Source organism: Netta rufina (genome assembly GCF_964035555.1).
Source record: "Netta rufina genome assembly, chromosome: 7".
Taxonomy (NCBI): Eukaryota; Metazoa; Chordata; class Aves; order Anseriformes; family Anatidae; genus Netta; species Netta rufina.
The window spans coordinates 17372064-17394755 of NC_140130.1; the positions used below are offsets into that span (position 1 = coordinate 17372064).

At 47.4% G+C, this 22692-nt stretch overlaps 2 protein-coding genes across 3 annotated transcripts; both read left to right on the forward strand.

Annotated features, from left to right (window-relative positions):
* The first annotated feature begins 218 nt into the window (after positions 1 to 218).
* Positions 219 to 10357, forward strand: NOLC1 (nucleolar and coiled-body phosphoprotein 1). Of its 2 annotated transcripts, XM_084289865.1 has the most exons (14): positions 219 to 347; positions 452 to 507; positions 592 to 719; positions 1327 to 1442; positions 2035 to 2197; positions 2731 to 2840; positions 3242 to 3395; positions 4236 to 4376; positions 4772 to 4861; positions 6675 to 6818; positions 7026 to 7586; positions 8249 to 8361; positions 8758 to 8838; positions 9125 to 10357. In XM_084289865.1, exons 1-14 carry the CDS (start codon positions 237 to 239, stop codon positions 9281 to 9283), a joined length of 2127 nt encoding a protein of 708 aa, XP_084145991.1. In that variant the 5' UTR covers positions 219 to 236; the 3' UTR covers positions 9284 to 10357. The 2 variants fall into 2 exon arrangements, with proteins under 2 accessions (XP_084145991.1, XP_084145992.1); XM_084289866.1 differs by lacking the exon at positions 8249 to 8361 and having other exon boundaries at positions 9125 to 9259.
* Positions 10358 to 16533: 6176 nt separating this feature from the next.
* Positions 16534 to 22310, forward strand: LOC311211184 (2-hydroxyacylsphingosine 1-beta-galactosyltransferase-like; the record flags this gene model as incomplete). The annotated part of the gene is made up of 5 exons (XM_084289748.1): positions 16534 to 17376; positions 19946 to 20085; positions 20260 to 20336; positions 20724 to 20943; positions 21904 to 22310. 5 exons carry the CDS (start codon positions 16534 to 16536, stop codon positions 22217 to 22219), a joined length of 1596 nt encoding a protein of 531 aa, XP_084145874.1. The 3' UTR covers positions 22220 to 22310.
* Positions 22311 to 22692: the final 382 nt, after the last annotated feature.

The window sequence follows — 22692 nt, forward strand, 5'->3', positions numbered from 1 at the left end:
CTCACAGCATTACTTATAGTTCCCTCCTAACCAGCCCAGGGGCTGCCCCCTGCCGGCGGCCGGGCGTGTGAGGCCAGCCCCTTCCTCCCCTCCCCACCTCCCTCCCTCCCTCCCTCCCTCCCCTCACACACACACAAGATGGCGGCGGCGCCTGCCCCGCGGGCGGAGCCCTCCCCTCCCTCCCTGTGTCCCCGCTTTCCGGCGCTGCGCGCGCAGGCGGCACGTGTTGGCGCAGCATGGCGGCGCGGCGCGCGGTGCCCAGCGACCTGTTCCCGCTGGTGCTCGGCTTCCTGCGCGAGCACCGCTTCGAGGCGGCCGCGCGCGCCTTCGCCCGGGAGGCGGCGGCGGTGAGTGGTGGGTTGGGTGTGGGTGTGGGGGGGCGTAAAGAAAGGGGGGGCTGGCGACTCCGTGAGGGGGGCTGAGCGCTGTCTGTGTGTGTGTCCCCCCGCAGAAGGAGCAGGACCCCAACCACGCCTCGCTGCTGGACATCTTCAGCTACTGGCTGCAGTGAGTGGGGGGCGCGGAGGGAACGGGGGGTGCCGGGGGGGTGCCGGGGGGGCGGTGGGAGCGCTGCCTTTCGCCTTCCCGCAGGTCGCCCGCCGCCAAGAAAAGGAAGCTCGTCCCCAACGGAGCCCGCGCCAAGGGGAAGGCGGCCTCCAGCAGTGAGGAGAGCTCCAGCGAGGAGGAGGAGGACGAGGCGCCCCCGGCCAAGAAGCCAGGTGAGGGGTGGGGAGGGCTCTGGCTGAAGCCTCTGCTTGGCCTGCACGCACACCTCAGCTCTACGATTCACCTGAAGTCGTTCAGGGCACTTACCAAGGGCTGGGTTTGTGTCCTGGTCTTGTTTCTGGTAAACTTCTTGCCTGTGGTTCCCATTTGCGGTATGCGTTCATCCTAGGTAAGTGAGTTCTTCATCCACGTGTAGCTTAATCAGAGCCTTAACACAGCATTACACTGCTCTTTCATTGGTGTATGCTTTCCATATATATATATAGAGAGAGAATATATATATAGAAGGTGTACAAGGCCAATTAACGTTCTCTCTGTTTGTGAGGACTCTTTTTATGTGGGGTCTTCTTTTTCTGATAGATGTTCGCATTTAAATACATAAGAATGAATGAATCTGTAACTGTTTCTATCTTCTTGCCTACACCTGTTTTGGAAGCTCTTGCTGTATGTTACTTGACAAATGCAAACTGAAGATCAGTGTTACGGGGTTCAGACATCGTTTACTGAACTTGATATATTCTTTTGACCTGATGTGCAGGATATGTGTGTGTGAAAGTTGTGAATTAGTTTACTAGTTAGCATGCTGTCCTTTATTTGCAGCTAATGCAACAGCTGTCACCAAGGCAAAAGCAGTTCCTTCAGCCAAGAAGGCAGAAAGCAGCAGCGAGGACTCCAGTGATGATTCAGACTCAGAGGAGGAGGAGAAGCCAGCAAAGGTCAGCCTCTAGCTGCTTTAATGCATACTTGATAATGATCAATAATAGCAAATTTGACCAGCAAAATTTTCTCTGAAGCAGAGCTAGCTTTTCCTGTACTGTGAAGGGCATAGACTGCTGCAGGTGCAACATAATAAGATGCTTTTATTTTTCTAAAGGAAGGTTTTTAAAACCATGAGAACAAGTTAGACTTCTTTGTATGCATCTATAAAGTAAGAATCTTCCTTTTTTACTTGCTGCAGTTACAGTTTTGAGAAGTAGAAGCAGGAAAAATGGTGTCATACTTCAGGAGACAAAACAGGGTTACTTATTTTCAAGCTAATAAGGACCCCAGAGGGAAAGAACACAGCACCAACCTCAGATCTCCCTCATTTTGAGGAGTCAGAACTGGAGACTGAAGAGCAAAGGAAGCCTCCCATGGACTTCTGGGAGGCTTCCCAGAGCAAAGCCATTATCCAGAGATTTTTTTCAAACAGTAACCATTAGGCACTGAGATTTCCAGCTGTTTGAACTTCCTATATATGTCCTGTTTATTAGCCTCTTACTCTTTGCTCTGCTACAAAACTTAATCAGTTTTCTTCCTTTTGTTTAGAAAGGTGCAAAACCTGCAGCAAAACCAGCTGTAACCAAAACCCAGCCTCAGAAGAAAGCAGAGAGCTCCAGCTCTGACTCGAGCAGCTCAGAAGAAGAAGCAGCAGCACCAAAAAAAGAGCCATCAAAAAAAGAGCCACCAAAACCAGCAACACCTAAAGCAGGTACCTCCTTAGTTATGTATTATGAGTCTGAGTGGACAAAAAAGCACAGGGAGGAGTGATGGAGGTTATACCTACATGCTAAGACATGTTAACATAGTCTGAAAGTCTGTTGTCCCAGCTGTTTGCACTCCAGCACAGTCTGCTTACAACATGGGTCAGGTGTAGAACTGATTGCAAATAAAACTTCAGGTCACAAATGCTGTATTGTTGCCATAAGTAGCTGCAATCAGCAACCCTAACTGCTAATGCTGTGCTTTTATCTCAGTGTCTTCAGCTCTGCTCTTTATGTGAAGAAAGTTTAAAGTGGTATTTAGTCTGTGTTCCTGGAACTTCTAGTCAGCTAAAATGGATGTTTTTCTGTAAACTGTTTCTAAACTAAAAGGGTAAAGCAAAAGCTTCACAGTACTGCCTTAATTGTTTCTTATTGACTTTTCTTGGTTTTTAATCTACTATACCTTATACTGCACTGAATATAATTACTCCTCATCTCCCAGAACATATTTTCTAGTATCCCTTTGTATTTTTCTCAAAAGGAAGTAAAGCTGCTCAGGCAACCACCAAGGTGGTCAATGGAAAAGCACCAAGCAGCAGCAGTAGCAGCAGTAGTGAAGATTCTGATGAGGAAAAAGCTGCACCGAAGAAGGTAAATTAGACTGTCAAAGACTTAATGAAGACTGTAGAGGTGTAGTAACACTGGGTATATCTTTGGCTTTCTGGAACTGAAACAACTAGGTTAGAGACTGCATAGATACTGAGTGCAGCTTTTATGGCTCTTATACAGCTTTTTTTCCTTTCTATAGTGGGATTGTGTTCTATCTATGCCCTGGCTTTCTTCTGCTACTTTCTACAGAAGACATCTCCTTGTATCTTGAATATATTGTAGTCTCTATTATATATTCACTTTTGCATGAATCCTTTGTGCTTAGCTACCTGTAACGTTGTTTTTTTTTTTTTCTAGAGAATGTTTAAAAGTATTTCCTGCAACTCTATGCCCAAGATTTTCTGTATTATGATTTTAAGTGTATCTTTTCTCCTTGTGATAAGGTTGTTCCCAAGAAACCTCTGCCCAAACCTGTAGCCACGCAGGCATGTCCAGGAAAAAACAAACCTGCCCCTGCCAAGGAAAGTTCCAGTAGTGAAGACTCTTCTGACAGCTCAGATGATGAAAAGCCACCTGCAAAAAAAAAGCCAAAGTCTGGTAAGCACTTAACACTGTTACTGCTATGTGGGAGGATACTTCCCGCAGGACAGCAGGACTACCAGCTGCCAGCCACAGGCAAATCTTGCTGTCCCCAAGCATCTAAGCAGTGGTAGTATCATGAAGCAGAAAGAACAGATTTTTTTTTTGTGTGTATGCTAAGTTTAAAATTCAGACCCATCCTCAGTAAAGGATGGGGAATGGGAGAGATTCCGATGCTGCTTGCTTTACTGCATATTTTCTGTTCAGATGTTCTTGGACCATCTTGCAGGTTTCCTATCTGCAAGGATTTTGGAGGTAATTTGTCTGTGGTTTGGTTATTCTGTGACTGCAGCACTTGAAGCTATTTTTATTTTTCCCTGAAGTATCCAGGGCTGTTAGGTTGTAGTTCAGCGGATGGCCTAAATGGGCCTATGTCCGATGTAGTGTAGCACTTCTCGGATTTCAGTAGAGAGCTGATCGGAGTGGAGGATCAAGCATAGAAACTCAAGTCTGGTGCTCTAACCAGAGGACTTGAGAAAGTAGTAAATGCAAACTAGCAACAATTGAAATCTGTATTTTTTTCTGAAAGGTTGGAAATGCAAGCTCTCCTTCTTCCAGAAGAGGAGAAGACTTCCTTAGAGATAGTAGGGTCAGCTGAAACCATAAGAGGGGAATTAAACTCACAGTAGAAGCGGTGTGGAGCAGGTGTAACCTTTCAGATTATAAGCAGAATTACATAAAATTATATACAGAAGAGGAGTAGATGGAACCAAGTAGTGGAAGTGTTTTATTCTAACTATAACAACTGAATGTGCTGCTTGCATTACCATACAGGCATCTTATGCTGTCTCTGTCTAGGTCAGTACAGTGCTGTACCACCTCCTCAAGCTGCGCAGACAAAGAAAGGCCTTACCAAGGCTCCAGTGAAGAAGGCTGACAGCAGTGACTCCTCAGACAGTAGCGATGAGGCAGAGCAGGTGCCCCCAAAGGGAGGAACAGGTATGTTGTGAGGAGCAGAGACTGCAAAGGAAGTATTGTGTGATGCAGTCAGTGCCCTGTCAGTCTCTTGGCTTCCTTGAAAAAGCCATATGATGGATCTGTGTTATTTGATTCTCTGGAAGACTGGGTAATTTGAAGCTGTCCCACACATACCACTGTATGAGCTCTGGGTATGAGCTGTGCAAATTGGGTTATTCAGTTTGAGAAGTTATTGGGCTCTGGTTTATGCAGAATGAGCCAGATTCATTAGTGTAGCTGGCCACATCCTTGCTTGGCTTCTGATATGCTGTCTGAATGACTGGTGTACTGAATAGGGAGCTTTCTGGAAAGGTTTGGACTTCGGGACAAAGGTTTGGTGTGGATGTGGCCTATTAATGTTAGACTTGCTCTTGCAGGCAAAGCAGCAGTAGCCAAAACAACCCCTGTCCCACAAAACAAAGCTGTGACTACCAAGAAGGCGGAATCCAGTTCAGACAGTGATTCAGGTAACTTCAACAGTTTTGCTTTCTGCTAATGTTTGCATTGGCCAAGTTGGTGTGCAGTGGTGTATCTGCAAAGGTCTTCAGCATATGAGCTTGAAAGCTTTGCAGTCTCCATAGCTAACAAGGTCTGAAATTGAAAAGCAGCCTGCATCACAGAGCAGAGCTTGACTGTGAGGCACCAGCTGAGACCATGTTGTTAGGTTGATGTTGTGCAGCAGCTAAACACCACACAGCCGTTTGCTCACCCTCCCCCCTCCCTCTCTGGGATGGGGGAGAGAACTGGGAAAGTGAAGCCTGTGAGTTGAGATAAAGACAGTTTATTAAGACAGCAAAATAATAATGACAATAATAACGATGATGGTAATAGTACTACTACTAATGTGTACGAAACAAGTGATGCACGACGCAGTTGCTCACCACCCGCTGACCGATGCCCAGCCTAACCCTGAGCAGTCTGGCCCTCCTCCCCCCCCAGCTAGCCACCCCTATATATTGTTTAGCATGATGTCAGATGGGATGGAATACCCCTTTGGCCAGTTTGGGTCAGCTGTCCTGGGTCTGTCCCCTCTCAGCTCTTGCTGCACCCCCAGCCTGCCTGTTGGCAGGACAGAGCGAGAAGCTGGAATGTCCTTGGCTTGGTGTAAGCACTGCTCTGCAACAAAACATCAGCATGTTATCAGCACTCTTCTCATCCTAAGCCAAAACATAGCGCCCTACCAGCTACTAGGAGGAAAATGAAGTCTGTCCTAACTGAAACGAGGACAGTTGAGGGGGTGGGAGCATCATGCTTAGAAAGTTTACCCAGGAAGGTTTGTGGTTACTCTTTTTGAGGATCCGTATCTTAAGCTTTTCACTTTGTTATCCCATTATGGGCTTTTGGAGAAGTTCTGGAAATGAAAAAATACTACCACAGTACCAACTTCAAAACAGACTCAAAAGATGCCTTCTAATATTGCCCTAGAAATACAGGACAGCATGCTTTGTATCTTCTGTTGATCAGGTTTAGGGTTTGCAATGCTGTATTTCATTGGCTCCCTATGCAATACGCTTTTCCCCCAGTGTTTAGGGGTGTCCTGGTTCTTGTATCTCAAAATCCATAATGCCACAGCAGGGGCTGTGGGTGATAGCAGCCTGTCTATCTGCTGGCAGTAGACTGTATGGCCTTTCACAAGTAGCAGGAATTTGTGTGTGTTTTCTGGTTTTGTTGCCTATTTTTTTCAGAAGTAAACAGTGATCTGTTTACTGTTGTGAAGAAGGGGTTCAGAAATGTTGGAATAGATCAGGCGTAGTATTCCAGATTGCTGTGAATAAAGTATTTGCATGCAGAAATTTCCAGTCCCTTGGAATACTAACCACATCTGACATAAGAAATAGAAAACTAAAAAGAGATACTGATCTGTTGCCTCCTCACTGTATTCTCTCTTTTGACAATTCTCTCTTCTAATTTCTTGCCTGTTCTCTGATCTTTAGTACTTTTCTCAGTTTCTTCTCCCTGAGCTGGTTTTTGGTGGTATCTGTACTTCTACAGTTCCTTATCCCATACCTATTCTTCTATGTTATTCTCTAAATATCTGCTGCTTTCTGCGTGCATTAATGAAGAACTTAAACTTCTCCTTATTTCCACTTCTCCCAAAAAAGAAAGGCAAATGCTGTCCCCTGCCCACTCATCAAATACTGCTTATTGCCAGTTACCTGGTGTCTCAGTGTTAGGCTACAACCAGTTTTGCTTTTTATTTTCCCACGAGTTATGCACATGTCACTGCTCAAATAACTTGCACCATAAGATTATTAACTGGAGGCATGTCCTTTTGTTTAGATTCTAGCTCTGAAGATGAGAAGAAGGTAGTGAGTAAGCCCCCAGCTAAACAACCTCTGGTAAAGAACGCTTCCAAACCAGCAAAAGCAGCTGTCAAGCCTGGACAAGCAAAGAAGGACTCCAGCTCCTCCTCAGAGAGCTCAGGTATTGGAATAGAAGGAAAAAAATTACTGCCTGCATGTTGTGCTTTCCTAAATCTGTGTTTCTAGTCTGGATATGAGGCTGCAGTTGGACAGGGAATACCCACTGCAGTGTTGTTTTGAGCAGCTAGAGAAGTGCGCTGTGTCAGCATTGAATTTGTTGCCTTCGTGTTGAATAGGGCTGAGTCTTGAATTTTGATTCCTGTTGTAGATTCTGATAGCTCTCACAAGAAGACCCCAGTGAAGCCCACAGCTAAAGCAGCAACCCCTGCGGCAAAGAAGCCACAACCTGTTGCAAAGAAAGCACAAAGTAGCTCTGATTCAGATAGCAGCTCCAGCAGCTCTGAGGATGAGAAAAAGAAGAAAGCCCCTCCAGCTAAATCAGCTGTCAAAGCGACTAAGCCAGTGTCCAAACCTACCCCAGCGCCCAAAAAAGCAAGCAGTTCTGACTCTGAGAGCTCAAGCAGTGAGGAGGAAAAGAAGCCAGCAGCGAAACCAGCCAGCAAATCTCCAGGGGCAGCAAAAGCAACTGTGGGGAAGAAGACGGCTGCTTCTAGCAGTAGTAGCAGCTCATCTGATAGCTCCAGTGAAGAGGATGAGAAACCCAAAAAGGCAGGGAAGGGGGCACAGAACAGTTCTCAGACCACTCCTTCCACAGAAAAAGCAAAAGTATCTACACCAACAGCAAACAATGCGAAGTCTAAGCCAGCAGATGACAGCAGTAGCAGCAGTGAAAGCAGCTCTGAAGAGGAGAAGGGAAAAGCAAATGGAGGTATTACAGTCTGGGAACTGGGTCTGTTGGTCAATGTGTTACTGAGCTAAACATCAGTGGGAGCCATTCTTAAACAGTGCTTAAACAGTCTGCTTTGTGTATCCTATTATAACTACCAATGCAGTACAGAGGCGGAAGGACCAGTTCTTATTTTGTTCCTTTCTGTCTGTATTATATATCTGCTGGCAATGAAACGTGCGATAACATGGAGCACTCTTCTCCACGGTTGTTGGTGGTTGCCATCTGTGCTTGGAGAAGATTGTCAGTGAGAGCAAGGCAAACTACTGGAGGGCCTTTATCTATGCTGTGAATGGGACACCACAGGTGTCCCAGTGCACAATCTTCCTCCATTCAGGAGGGAAACCACTTTGAATGCAGTAGTGGAGTGCTTGAGTATATACATGATGACTCCAACAACTGGCAAATTTTAGCTGACAGAACTTTGAGTTCACTAAGTCATTAATATAAAGGTAATTATTCATTAGGATAAGATGGAAAAATCCTTGCTGCCCCAGGATAGCTATTGGTGTTTGTTTTCTTGGTGGGATAATGCAGGGACTGACTCTCATGTGTCAGCACTGCTTTTTGGGGGGAGAGATGCTATTACCTTTCCCAACACTGGAGTTACTCCCTTTTCAATTTTACTGCTCTACATCTAACAGGCATGATCAGGAAGAAACGGAAGAGGGAAGATGTTCAGGAGTCAGAGACACCAGACAGTAAAAAGGCAAAGATCAAAACCAAAACACCACACACCGTTCCTAAGGTGAAACGGGTGAGTGTGGGCAGACTGCTGACTAGTAGGAGAGGTGTCGTTGCCTACTGAACCAATAGTGTGTTGGGTTTCTTTTGTGGGATTTTTTCTTTTGGGTGGAGCCCACAGAAATTATTTATATTTTTTGTCCCTTTCTCAAGCACTTGAATCTTGTCTGGAGAAGCCTAGGTAATGCACATATGTGCGTAGTGCTATTCTGGCAAAGGTTGATTGGATGTGCTTGTCCCTGTGCTGCTTGATCTGAAGAACAGAAGGGATTACAAATCTGAGAAATGGCTAAGGATTGAGGTGACCTGTACAGAGCTCCGTATTTGCAGGGCAAGGAGGGAAGGAGCCTGTCACCAAGGGAATAGCATGTGCACGTATGCACTTACTGTATCTCATTTTCTTTAACAGGCAGCTTCTCCTTTTCGACGTGTAAGAGAAGAAGAAATTGAAGTGGATGCCCGCGTTGCTGATAACTCATTTGATGCAAAGGTATGGCTAGGTAGTGCTCAGAGTGCTAACACTTGACCTCTGCAAATATAGGTCACCAGAGCAACCTTGGTGTGCTTTTGGGCAGTCTTCTGGTGGGAACTTTTTCCACCAGGAGGTGCTGTTAGGAAGTGCATTGAGCACTGCCACGAGGTGCATAGGAGTGGTGTCAGCTCTAGTGATCCTGCACTGGCACTTGCTGGGCAGGATGACGTGCAAAGCATTGCCTTTACTCTCATGAGTATTGACATGAATTTTTTTTCTTCTTCTTCCCCTTCATCTCTCACAGAAAGGAGCAGCTGGTGACTGGGGAGAAAAGGCTAACAATATCCTAAAATTCACTAAGGGCAAATCTTTTCGTCATGAGAAGACTAAGAAAAAACGAGGCAGCTACTGTGGAGGCACTATATCAACTCAAGTCAATTCAGTCAAGTTTGAAAGTGACTGAAAATGTTTGGGTATTTGTAAACTGTCGGCTCACCAGAATCACTTGGATGGGCATGTGGATGTTATGGACATCAGTGAGCAGTCCTGGAATGCCACCTTCCACAGCCCCTTGCGGAGCAGGAAGTTCCAGTATGGGGATATGGGAGAGTGGTCGGACGTTACCCCCCTTTATTTCTAATTCTGGTTTAGGCCCCTAATGTGGAACCATTGAGCTGGTGTTATTGGATGCCACTAGGGTGACCTCCAAGTTTTAATTTTTTTATAGTCTTATTTTAGAAGGCTGACAGTGATTTATTTTTTTTCCTTTCAATTTCTTGTCCATCTAGTAAAGAAAATTTATTTCCCTGTAACTTAACCTGTTTCTGTTTCAGGTAGTTTTAATCAGATGTAAAATTGCAAGCATTGGAAAACTTCTTACAGTAAGAATAACTCATTTGAACACTGTGGCTGTAATCCCCATCCCCATCTGACATTTCAAATTTATAGTTGCAGTGTGGCAGGATTTTGCTTTTGTTTCCTTCTCCTACAGTTTCACATTGCCGCAAATTCTTACCTTCCTCTTCCCTCCATTCCTGTTGAGGCTACTAACTAGAGTAGTTAAAGGAGTAGAGTATAGACACACCTGGGTAGCTGAGGAATCACATGGCTTGGAGTTACAAGTTGGGTGCTATTGTCAAAAAGGACGAGGTCTTCAGTACTGCTTATGCTGGGAATGTAGCCGGGGATTGAAGATAGCAAAAGATAGGTTATCATATTTGAAGAAGTCTTTAGTGGGAGTGCTTAAGGAGACAGAAGAAACAAGGTCCTTTTTTTTTTAAACCTAGCTCTGCTTATTGCTGTGAGGTTTCTTTTCTCTTGGAAGCTTAGACTGCGGTGCGGCACTACTCCATGTTCTCTGAGCATATAATATGCCAGCTTATGGTTACTCAGCAATGTGCCATACAGCTTGTTAGTTGATGAGATGAATGTAACATTGATGCCTTAAATTTCTTTACTGAGTTGGATCACTTGTTCTCTGAACTGTTTTTACCTGTAAAGTCCCTTTGAGGAATTAAAATGTCAGTTTCCTACAGCACTGTGGCAAATAAAGTTTATTGTTGCAAGTCTTGAAGTGTTAGCTTCAAGCACTAATTCTGTATGGCAAATGAGATCTCAAGTTAAGTAACTTGCAGCTTAAACTGAGATGTCATGAGCAACTGTGATAATTTAAAGGCTTGCTGCTGTTGAGAGGTCTTGCTTTCCCTCCAGTTGTGTGACTGCCCTCCTTGCTATTTCTAGTAAACTCACAGTTTAAAAGTAATATATATCCCCCAACTATGTTATTTTTGTAAGGTGAGTTAAGTTAATTTTAACTTGCAGAGTATTACACTGAGCACATAGCCAGGATAAATTGAACAGTGGTAAAGCATATTTGGGAAAAAGGGTAGTGGGATGTGAGATCTCACCTCATCTTGTGAGATTGCCAGCTACTAAGAGGTTATGTTGGGCCTTATTTCCATGTTTCCATTCACTCCCAGAAGGGTGCCAATAATGAGAGCCCTGTTGTTAGAGGAAGACACATTTGTGTACAAAGCAATGCCTCATAATTGAGGGTTGGCTGAGAGTGATGAGACAATCCCATACGCAAACACTGCAACTTGTTTCGATGAACATTTTTCAGGACTTCCCCTCAAGCTTGCACAATCAGCCTGGTTGTTGGATTCTAGGCAACAATGCAGAGGGAGCCAGGAGACCCTGCTTATTACAAAGAGCTCAAAGTTGGAGGCCAAAGGAAGGTGGGAAGAGTACTTCTCTGTGCTGGGGTTTTGAACTAAATACAGCTTGTAATTTGTCGTTTGTCCTCTTTTCTTTATCTTTGTAACTGTCAAAGGAAACTTTTAAACAAAACTAATGTTTTGGGGGTATTTTATGTGTGAGCACAGAAGTGTCTCAGAAAATAAAGATTGCTGCCTTTGTAATCTTTGTGGATCTGACAGTTAAAGGTGTGGAATAGTGGGTGGGAAAAGGGGAGGGAAGGATGAATGTTGAGCTGTGTTGCTATGCTCTATCTCAAAGGTGAATTGGGAAGTCTGACTACATCTGTCTACAGCTAATTCTTGTCTCCTAATTTATGCACTGACATGGCTGTAACAAAAATGAAAGGTGGCCTGTGCAAGTGGCTGCAAGAAATTTGGAGAAAACAGGAGTTGGATATTTACTTATACCAAGCCAAGTTCAGGCTTCTTGAGTCACTTCACACCAGAATAACAGGTCAGCTCTTCTGCAATGCTGCTGCCAAAGTAGCTTTGTGGTATCTGCCATACAACATGGGTAGCAACAACTTGTGGGAGTAAGAACTCAGAGGCACAACTCAACTCTGTATCTACGTGGTTAGAGATGCGGTGTTTCCTTTGATCCCTTCCTGCTCTGTGCAGGGTAGGGAAACTCCCTAATAAGTAGGGCCCGGTGGAGGTATTGAGCACTATGATGCTTGTTTTTCCCTTGTGCTATACCTCTAGGGAAAAGCTGGAGCTGTTTCCTCTAGGGAAAAGCTGTGACATGCCTGACACCCCCAAGGCAGGACCGTGCCCTTCACAGCTTGTGCCGAGCCGCAGTTAACGCTGCACTGGCCGGCGGGGCCAGCCCCTTCTGCTGCCCTCGGTCCCCTCCTGCTGCCGGTGCCGCCGCCCCTCGCCTACCCGCAGGCCCGAGGCAGCCTCCGGCGGGCGGGCCCGGCCCTGCTCCGCCCCGCTCAGACTCTGGGGCTGGGTTTGGGGCCGCCCCGCCCGGCGCCGGCCGGCATGAAAGGGGCCGGGCTCTGCGGCGGCGCTGGGGCCGGCTCTGGGTGCAGGTGGGTGCCGGGACGGGGCCGCGAGGGGCGCGGGGCTGGGGTCTGCTGGGCTGGGCAGGGTCAGCCCCGGGTGCCCCAGCCGAGGTTTTTGGGTGCTGCTGCGCTGACTCGCTTCGTGCTCCCCAGGTGAGCCTCCCCTTCCCTCACCTGCCCCCTCTCCCTCGGCATCCCCCCCCCCCCCCCCGGCTGTGCTCTGCCGGGTTTCGCCCCTGCCGCCCGCTCGGAGCCCGGCAGGCTCCTGTGTGTGCGGGGGCGTCGCTGCTGGTGCGGGAGATGAGCCTTATCTCTGCTCCTCGGCTCCTCAACGCTGTTTTAAATGCGATCGGACTCGTCTGGCAGGGCTTTATCGGTCCCTAGCGCTTCCTACACAGGTTTCACAACCTTCCGCGGCGCTTAGTGCCGTCTGGCTTTTAACGCGGTGCTTCCCTGCAGAAGAAGCCGAGATGGCAGGGCAGGAGGTGGAAGGCTGTCTCCCCAGCCCCTCTAAAGTTTGCCTCTATAAAGTTTGCTGGGTGCTCTCGTAGCTCTCTGGTTTTCTCCGCAGTCTCGAGAACTTGTTAAACCTGACTGCCGTACGGCCATAACCTGCTCTTAAGACCAAAATGCACTGAGCTGTGGTGCGCGCTCACTTCAAGGTCTGTGGCCCTCATGAATATTTGGAAATGGCCCCTGGCCTGTCTGTCTCTGGCACCTGGGGATTACAAGTAATGCTCCTGAATGCTTCCGTGCTGCAGACCTGAGAGAGCTCGTGAAGAGCACTGCCACACGTCAGCTGCTTCTGTGTCTTGCAGCCGTGTTGCAAGCAGGAGGAAAGCTGTCCGGAAGAGCCCAGTAGCATTACAAACCATCTCTGACCCCTCCAGAAGACAACTGGGAAGCCTAGGGGTGCGGGGTGGGGAAAATCTGTCCTACCACCCGGCCAGACTCAGTGCGTGATGAGAGGTCAGGCGTGGAAGCAGGTGCATGGTGTTAGACACCGCCCACCAGCTCGAGCTCTTGAAGGTATTTCTAGTTTCAAATGCCTGATGAGCTGACATACCGATTTTAATTTATTTTCTGTTGTTACGGATCAGCTATTTTCTTTAGTACCGCGGCTCCCTGGCTGTGACCAATGGACTGCCAACCTGCTGCTGGCCCACGTGTTCCCACCTGGCCTGTAGAGAGCTTCCTCTACACAGCTCTGATCATCCAGAAAGGATGCTGAAGGTTGCTCAAGGTCCTATAAATTTCAAACTGATTCAGGGCTACCTAACTCCCTGTCCAAAATGGACGAGGCTGAGCAGAGTGCTTCTAGTGCTGTTGTCTGGAAGCAGTAGGACTGAGGGTGTTGCAGGGGATGTTTTTTCTGACATTAACCTGATGGCTCATGTGGTTGCCTCTTCTGGTCTTTTTGGGACCTGGTCTTTGTCCTTTCTTTGTTTTTTGTGTGAGCTGCCATGAAGATATCAAATGAAAAATTCTAGGAAGGTACACTGTTTTGAGCAGACAACACATGCACTGCTCACTCTATATATGAACAATATTTAAGAAAAATCAGGGCTATAAGCTGTGTGGGAAGGCTTATATTTGAAGGGATTTTTTCCCTTGCTTACTGTTTTTAATACTAAAACTCTAGTATTCCGGTGTTATTTACCCAGCTGACCATGGTGAAGTAGAAGGTTGTGACAACCCCAAAACAGAGCACAGAAGCCCACCAAGCACTGGGTTGTGTTAGATGGTTAGACTTCCCTGCTTCAACCTATGTTTTTATTGAGTTTATTTTACTATATCTTCACTGTATCTTCTAGGCTTATACTAGAGATCCCCCCCACCCCAGCAGCTCCTGCTGGTGGTGCGACATCGTCCTGCAGTGGCAGCGTTGCTCTCCGAGCTGCATACCTGCCTGCCTGCACGGAGTTTTCATTTCCATAAATTAGCCACAACTGGGTTGGCTGTCATTAACTTGATGGTAGCAGATGGTGCTGTTTTCTCTGGATCACACCCAGCAGAGGAGGCAAACTTTGGTTTCTTGTGCCAGGAAGAGTTTTGAGCATCCTGGTGAAGATGTCTTTTCCTCTTGGCTTCAAATGAATTGTGCTGCTTTGTTAACTCTTGAGAAGCTTACAGGGAAAACATTTGTTCTTACTGTGGGCAAGAGCTAGATGGAGACTACAAGGCAGCTAAGGAAATAATTTGGCCCCATGAATATGGGTTTCCAAGTTAGTGGGCAGAAACTAGGCAATACAAAATGCTGGAGGAGGAGAAGAGATGTAAAAGGCAGTTTCTTTGCCTTTTTGGGGTCTCTGTTCACTGCTCTTTCTTCATTGGAATCTGAAACCAGGACAGCATCTCTGCCTAGACTGCTTGTTGTCAGAGATTTTAGTACTTCACCCTAAAAAAAAAAAGACATCTGAGTTCAAGAAATCTGTCTTTAGAGCTGTGGATGTTTAGTTACTTCACTTCAGTTAAACTGATAAAATCATCCATTAATATCAGACACCTTCCTTGTCAAACATGTTAAACAGGGCAAAGCCAAGGGGCAAATTTCTGCCCAGTTAGATGTTTCTCAGGGGGGTCCAGGTGGCTTTCTTCTCTCTTCTCACCAATGCTCCCTCTCCACTGCTGCACCTGGAAACCTAAAGCATCTGTGGCACAGCCACCTTAACAGTGTTCTTGAACCACCTGTGCACAGCCCAAAAGCAGGTGTAGGTGGCTGGGCTGCAGCCAGTACTGCCCTGGCTATGGTACCTGCTGGTACCTTTTTGGGCATGGGCAGTGCAGGGATGTGCTCTGGTGGTTTTGAGCTGGGGCAGGAAAAAAGGTCCCTTCCCACAGCCTGACATCCTCCCACCACTTGGGAAGACTTACAGCCTTCTTGTTGTTTGAGCAGGGAGAAGGGATTCCCAGCACCTCTAGGGATTGCTCTGGGCAGGTCTTCGCTTTTCTCGTGGAGCTTCTGTTCCCTTCTCTCCAGGCTCTCACCAGTGCCTCCATCCTCCTGGAGCTCTTGCTCTGTTGGTCCATACACAGCCTTACCATCTGCTTGCGTTTTTGGTGTTTCTCTTCACTCCTACAGGCACAGCTGGCCCTGGATGAGAGTCCAAGCACTGGCAGTAGTTGCCTTTGAAACAAGGTAGGGTCCCAGTTAGCAGCTGCTCTGTGTTTCTTTGACGTGGCCCTGCCTATCTGGGACTGGAAAGCAGTGGGCAGAAATATCCAGCTGCCGAAGGGAGTCTGGAGGTTGTATTTAGTAGGATTGTATTTAGGACTTTCTTTCTTGCCTCTTAATTGATCAAGTTAATGGTGGAGAAGCTGGCAGAAAATCTTGGTCCAAATTCTGCATTACCACATTACCACAGCCCTTTTTGGGCTTAGTATGTGAGGCCATCCAAAATCCACTTATAATTGTTCCCATTATAACTTCTTCCCCGCACCCTTCCCAGCAAGTCTGAACTGGGTCCTCAGGACACAGCTCTGCTTCTGACTGTTCCCAAATAATTATCAGGCAATTCTTCTCCCAAAATAATGTGAGGTGTGGGTGAGGCGAGTTCGCTTCCAGTGATGTAGCAACAGCCCTTACACAACAGGAGTGCTGGGTGTTTCTCCCAGCTGGGATGGGGTGACAGCTGTAGGAGTGTGACTAAGGGGCGTCGCTGTGCTGCCGATGTTGCGCATTGGCTCTGGGGCTGCTTTCTGGGTTTGCTCTCTTCCACCCCATCAGTCCTGGCACCTCTTCCATCCCTTTCCACTGATCCTCCCTGCCCTCCCACGGCCGATGTGTCACCGGTGTGGTGACTGTGGTAGGGCAGCTCTCCATCCTGACCCTTCCTGCGCTCTCTGGGGCTGAGGTTTCTCTCTGGGAGCCTTGCTGTGGTACGGGCTTTCTCCTGCCCTGTCTGCACTGAGCAAAGTGCCTCACAAGGGCTAAAAGCAGAGGGTGCCTCTCTGCATCCCCTCTGGGCTCTGCGGGCCTCCCAGGGAGCTTGCACAGACAGCAAGGGCTGGGAGGCAGTCAGTCAGCTGTTCTGGGGAGGCAGAAACAGTGATAAAATCCAGCTGTGCTGGTTCTGTAGTGGTACCTGGGGATGGAGCATGGGTGTCCCAGCTGGTGCTCTGACCCAGCAGGGCTGTGCTAGTTGCTCTCCCTCTCTGATTCTCTGCAAGTCAGTCTGCCAATTTTTGAGCCTTAGGCGCAGATTGGCACAGAGAAGTGGCTCTGAATTTACAGAAAATGCACCTGACGTGCTCTAGTATTTGAGTTTGGGGGGGAGGGGTTCTTTTTTTTTTTTTTTTTTTTCCCGTCTCAGTGGTGAACTCCATACTGCTCTTTCCTCTCTCATCTTATGAGCATCTGGCTTGCTGCTACATTCCCAGTTCTTAGTTGCCCAACTCTGTGACTGAGGCTTCTATCCTATATTAATGACGTTTCTCTCCTTGCAGTGATGAAGATGAAGGTGCTACCATGCCCTGCTGCTCTTTTCCTTGTGGTGGCTGCGTTCGGTCTGGAGCCGTGTCACTGTGCCAAGGTGCTGATCATGCCCACCATAGTCTTCGACAGCCACTTGCGAGTCTTCATGCGGGTGGCAGAGGCGCTGGCTGACCGGGGCCACGACCCCGTGCTGCTCCTCCACGAGGGTCGGGATGTGGAAACCTACCTGCCCGCCTTCCGCATCCAGAGGTACTGGGGCATCTTCAGCACGGAGAGCGCGGACGCCTGGGTGCAGGAGAAGATAAAGCGTGTCTTCCAAGGGAAGATGACCTCTCTGGAGATGTTCTCCTTTTTGGAAAAGTACCTGGAAAACTGTGACCTGGTGCTGGGAAACAATACCCTCCTGCAGAAACTCCAGCGTGAGCACTTTGACCTCCTGTTGGTGGACCCCAATGAGATGTGTGGCTTTATCCTGGCTCACATCCTGCACATCAAATATGCTGTGATCTCCACTGGTTTCTGGTTCCCAGCGGAGATTGGTGCCACGTCCCCCATTGCCTATGTTCCTGAGTTCAACTCCCTGATGACTGACAGGATGGGCTTCTTCGGCAGGACTTGGAACCTCCTGGTCTACGTGATCACTCGCGTGGCCACAAAGCTGGTCATCCTGCCCAAGTTTGAACGTCTCATGGAGAAGCACAGGGTGGAGCCCAAGATGTCCATGCTGGACCTTGTCCATGGAACTAGCCTCTTCTTCCTCTGCAACGACGTGGTGCTGGACTTTCCCCGGCCAACACTCCCCCATGTCATTTTCACAGGGGGGATCCTTGCTGAGCCTGCAAAGCCCCTTCCAGTGGTAAGTGCAGGAAAGCTTTGAGCCATGATCGCATATTAACCTGGGGAGGTACTTGGTGCAAATCTTCTTTTGAAGGGCCTTATAAATGCCATGTGAAGCTGCATTTTGGTGCCTGTGTGTAGCGAGGAGATGGGGAGCACTGAGGACTGGGGGGGTTGCAGGGAGAATATAGTTAATTTGTCCACCGTGAAGTAGGAGTCAGCTGCACTCTCTGTAAAATGGTGTGGGAAGTGCTGTGATGGTAGTGTTGCCTCTGAGACTTAAACATGAGTGGGTTGGTTGTTTCTACATTTGAGGAGGAAATAGGAAGAACAATTAGTCTTTATTTCTTCATCACTGGTTTAAGTCAATCCAGAATTTCTTCCTTAGTTCAGTTTCTGGCAGGATATTTCTTCCCTCAAGCTTGTAGTCTTAAGAACCCCTAGGGGAGAGCTGTGTTTCTCCTCTCATTGAATTCAGCATGGAGTGCCAAAGTGTACAAAACTGAAGTATATTGTCCTCTCTTCCTTAAGTGGCAACCCTGAAGGAAACTCCCCAGGCATCCCACAGGCTTTCTCCGGTCTGTACCTCACTATCCTCAGTAAAGATGAAGAAGGACAAGCCCTTAAAGCCTTCAAAGGAAGACAATATTGGAATGGAGCAGTACCTGTATACTAATTCCTCCCATTGCTTTAGCACTTTTACAAATGCTGTGGGGAAATAGACTTGGATAATAACTCCGAGGCAGTTGGGCAGTCCTGGTGTCACAACCAAGGGGCTGAAATAGAGATAAGATTCAAGTTTCAAATGATATGGGATCTGTCTAGATCTCCGACGGCAGCTTTAGTCAAGACTCTGGATGCCATTTTTTTTTGCAGTTAAAAGGAAAAAGCGGGTTTAGGTGCTTTGGAGCAGAAGTTCTCCAGATGCGTATGGTTGCACATTACCCTTTCCCGTGTGGCACAGCGTGCAGGTAATGTAACGCATGTAGGGTGCTCCAAAGGCTGTGTCAGAGTGTCTGCCTCACAGGTCTTGCAAAACACCAGCTTGGTCCAACCTGGCTGCATACACGCCTGCCTTATAAAGAAGGGAGTTGCTTGCTGTGGCATTACTCATGTGCTTCATGGCTTCAAGAACAGAGCCGAAGGCGCCTAGGGGAAGAGCGATGGAGATAAGTCCAGAGCCCTGCAGTAGGCGGTGGCTGTTGTGCTAGCAGGCAGGTATGCCTGTGCCCAGGGTACAGGATGCTGACAGAAGAGAGGGCCTTGGTAGGTCTAGGTGTAGCATAAGGCATCTCCACAGAAGCTGGGTTATATAATTAAGGTATTTATTTCCTCATATTTGAAATGTTGTGGCTGAGAGTCCCTTTAATTAGGGCATGGTGGAATATAGATACGTATTTGAGAGATGGTGAGAATCTCTGGTGGTCAACCATGCCTCCCTTGGCAACTCTGAAGTTGTTTCTGAAAGCCTGATTATAATAGATAATGTAATAATCTGCTTTATGAGTCATTATAGCTTTATCAAGCAAAGCCAAACGAGAACTTTCTCTTCTTTTTCAGTTCTAGCAGTCATGTTGCTCAAAAGAAAATCAGAGATTCAAGAGCATGGAGAAACCAAAACCCCTTAGATGAAATCATCTTGATTTTTTTGTTGTGGTGTTGATTTTTGGGCTTCTTAAGCTCTTCTGCAAAGAAAGGCTTGAGTCCCTGAAGCATTTAACAGAGGACAAACATAAAGCACATTTCATTTTTACTCTCTGGGGATAACTCCTCTGTACCAGTACTCAACCTTGTAGACTACTACTAATAAAATACTCTAGATTAATCATCTTATTTTTCTCCTTTAAAAACAGAATTAATTTGTTGTTGTTGCTTTGGGATTTTTTGCCCGTAAGTCTTCTACAGTGTTCATATTCAAAGGCACTTTAAGAAACTTTCCTAGAATGCCACTGACTGTGAGCTGATACGTGGGAAGCTTGAAGCGGGACAGAAAGCATGACAAGAGAGGCTCAGCTTAGCCTGGCATAAAAGGGAATTCTTTGTTTTTACTCCTCAGCAGGTGTGCTGGCTGATTTCCTCTCCTCCAGCCTCCTCCCTTCCTGCCAGTCAAAAGGAGTGAGGACTCCTCCTAGATACACACCTGCATGTAGCATCTTGGGAAGCCTCTAGCCTACACCTAGAGACCCTGGTAGGCCTCCTGCCTTAGTGTGCTGATGGAAAACAGCCTTAATATTTTCACTCCAGCTCCCTGAGGAGCTCTGGCTGCACCTATGTGGGCCCTATGTTTTCAGAGCCCTCCTTACCAAGGAGTAACTGTGTCATCTTCAAAGCTGTATTACAAAATGCAAGTTCTAGACACCTCTGCATGGAGCGCCCAAGCTCAGCTTTTGTGCTCGAGTAACTCCTGCCTGTCTGGCTGCAGAAATCACATCAGTTTTAGTATCTTCCTGGTCAGAAACGCTTAGCTTTGTGCTCCATATAGATTTGGCTTCATCCTCTTCATAGACAGCTTTCTGCTGGCAGAGGCTACAGGGGAAGGGCCTTTCTCCAGCAAGACTTCAAGGCATCTGTGTGTGTTTTGCCTGCAGGGTCTGCGTCTCTGGGTGGAAGCAGCAGATGCAGGTGTTGTTGTTGTCTCCTTTGGCATCGGGATCCGAGCTCTTCCAAACGACCTGGTGGAGAAGATGGCTGGCGCGTTTGCCCGCCTCCCACAGAGGGTGGTGTGGAGGTGAGGAGGGGATGGGATTCCTCATAACTCCAGTTGGATGACAATCAGACAGTTTGCTTTCCATCTCTTGATCTGATTGAATTTATAATTGTTATAAATTGTTATAATTACGTTGTGTGTGTTTTTCTTTTCCTGTTTTTTTTTTTTTTTTTTTATCTTTATCTCTTCCCATAGATACTTCGGACAGAAGCCAAGAAACCTGGGTGAGAATACACTGATGATGGGGTGGCTGCCCCAGAACGACCTGCTAGGTAAGGCAGGGCTGAGTGTGTGTGAGCGTGTGTATGTGTTTGAGCGTGTGTGTGTACCACTAGCAACATCTCTGGAGTTTAGTCCAAACCACAGCAAGATAATACCAGAAAAACAGCACCTGTGTGGGTCTAAGTCTCTTGCTTGTTGTGAGTCTGATCTCTAAATGTCTGAAGCTGTATCTTGGCACTTACTTCCCTTGTTCTCCAGGTTCTGCCCTGTGTGCTTTGGGCTGCTGTGTTCCTGAAGGATAACGTGAATTTTCATCCTCTGTGCTCAGCATGTTTGGTTTTCCCTAAGCACGCATCCACTCTGTGTCTTGAAGAAGCCACCAGTATCCCTGTTTCAGCATGGAAGGCACTGACCTGCTGCTGTTTCTTTGCCTGCAGGCCATCCCAATGTGAAAGCTTTCGTCAGCCACTGCGGGATGAATGGCATATTCGAGGCAATTTATCATGGTGTGCCGGTGGTGGGATTCCCTTTCTATGGGGACCAGTTTGACATCATGACCAGAGTGCAGGCGAAGGGCATGGGTATTCTCATGGACTGGAGCAGTGTGAGAGAAGAGGATCTTTACCAGGCTATCGTCACGGTTATCTCTGACCCCAGGTGAGCCATGCAGCTGCATTAAGCAGTTCCTTGGTATGGGCTGCACATAGGGATTGATGCCTTTGTGTCATCCCCCATATAGCCTGTGGACCAAGCAGAGTTGCAAATATTGCTCAGCTGGCCAGACATATTAGTGTCTTGTAATCCTGAGATGTTTGCAGGAAGATATACTCCAACATTTGCTGCAAGAGAGCATGATCTAGCCCTGTTTGGCTTTGACTGTAATTTTCTTAGAAAGCTTTCTGAGATGCAGAGGCACAAACCTCTTTCATTTTAGTGCCAGCCTGTTATCAGGTAAAATGAGATTGTATCCTTCACTTGTGATTTCCTTGGTCTTGTCCAAAAAGCTTTCTGTAGAAACAGTTATCTGCAGCCAATGGGCTGCAGATAATGCTTCATCCATTGCTTCTCAAAACAAGGCTTTTCCCCTTTCCTAGATTTGTTGCAGCACAGTGACACAGGGCTCCCACCGTCTAATATAACGCATGCAACTGTTAGTGTTTGAAGTGCTGTCAAAGAGCTCGATTTTTTTTATTTTAATTTTAATCAACTCATCTATTGATCTTAGAGTAAGTTGTTAAGGTGTTCCATTCAGTAGCAAAGTATTTGGCCAGTTACCAAACAACTGACCGCTGCTTGATTCTGGGTGAGACCTTCTGCTGCAAACTCCCTTCAAAAAGCTTTGATCCATCAGAAACCACTGAGCAGTCATCTTACCAAGGAACTTAGGAACTGAACTGCCAGCCTTGTTAACAAAACAGTAAAATACACTCTGGCTTGTGCTGCCATGGCTAATGATTGCCATCAGAGTGGCTTTTAGAGGCAGATGTAAAACGAATCTTGGAGTAAATGTGCCACACCCCTAAGGTATCACCTGGGACTTGAAGGCACCACTGAATCAGACCGCTTCTTAGCTATGAGGCCCCTGTCAGATTGACGATTTCTTGTCTTCCTTTGCAGTTACAGAAAAGCAGCTAAGCTCATCTCGGCCCTGCACCTGGACAAACCGATGCATGCTCTCAACAGGACAGTGTACTGGCTGGAGTACCTCCTTCGTCATGATGGGGCACCTTACCTTCGCCCCGCTGTCTATGACCTCTCCTTATATGAGTACTTCTGCTTGGACATCTTGGCTCTTCTCTTGCTCTGCCTGGCCAGCATTGGATTTGTGCTCTACAAGTCTGTGGTGTGGTACAGGAGGAAGAGGGCCAGCCCTGTCTATCAGAATGGCAACTGCATGAAAGGCCACTTCACAGAAGAGAAGAAGTTGCAGTAGTGGCTCAGCATGTTCCAGGGCACATCCCTTCACTGTGAAACGAACTGCTGCCGTGCCAAGAAATGTACGGCACGCAGGCACAGAGAGAGGCGAAAGATCAGCAGGTCTGGATGAGAAGAGCCGGGGGGAGGGAGGTGTATTGCAAAGGCCTGTGTGCACACCTCTGTGTACAGCACCTGTGGGCGGGGACGCGAATTCAGGCATGGGTGGAAGCACTTGGCCAGGACGCTGGGAATGGGGCATGGGTAGGTAGACTTCCAGGGAGGAGTGCGAGTTGTTCCCTTTTTATTGCACGTTGGTTTAGATGCTAGTGTTGCTCTTCTGGCTTTTTGGATCTCTGGGGAGGCTCTGGAGGTAGGAATAGCGTTTCATGTGTGGCAGACATTGTTTCTCCTCTGGCTTGTCACCAAGACCCCTGAGAGTCAGGATTCCTTTATGTGCAGGTGAGGACTGGAGGTAGAGCTGTGGACAGG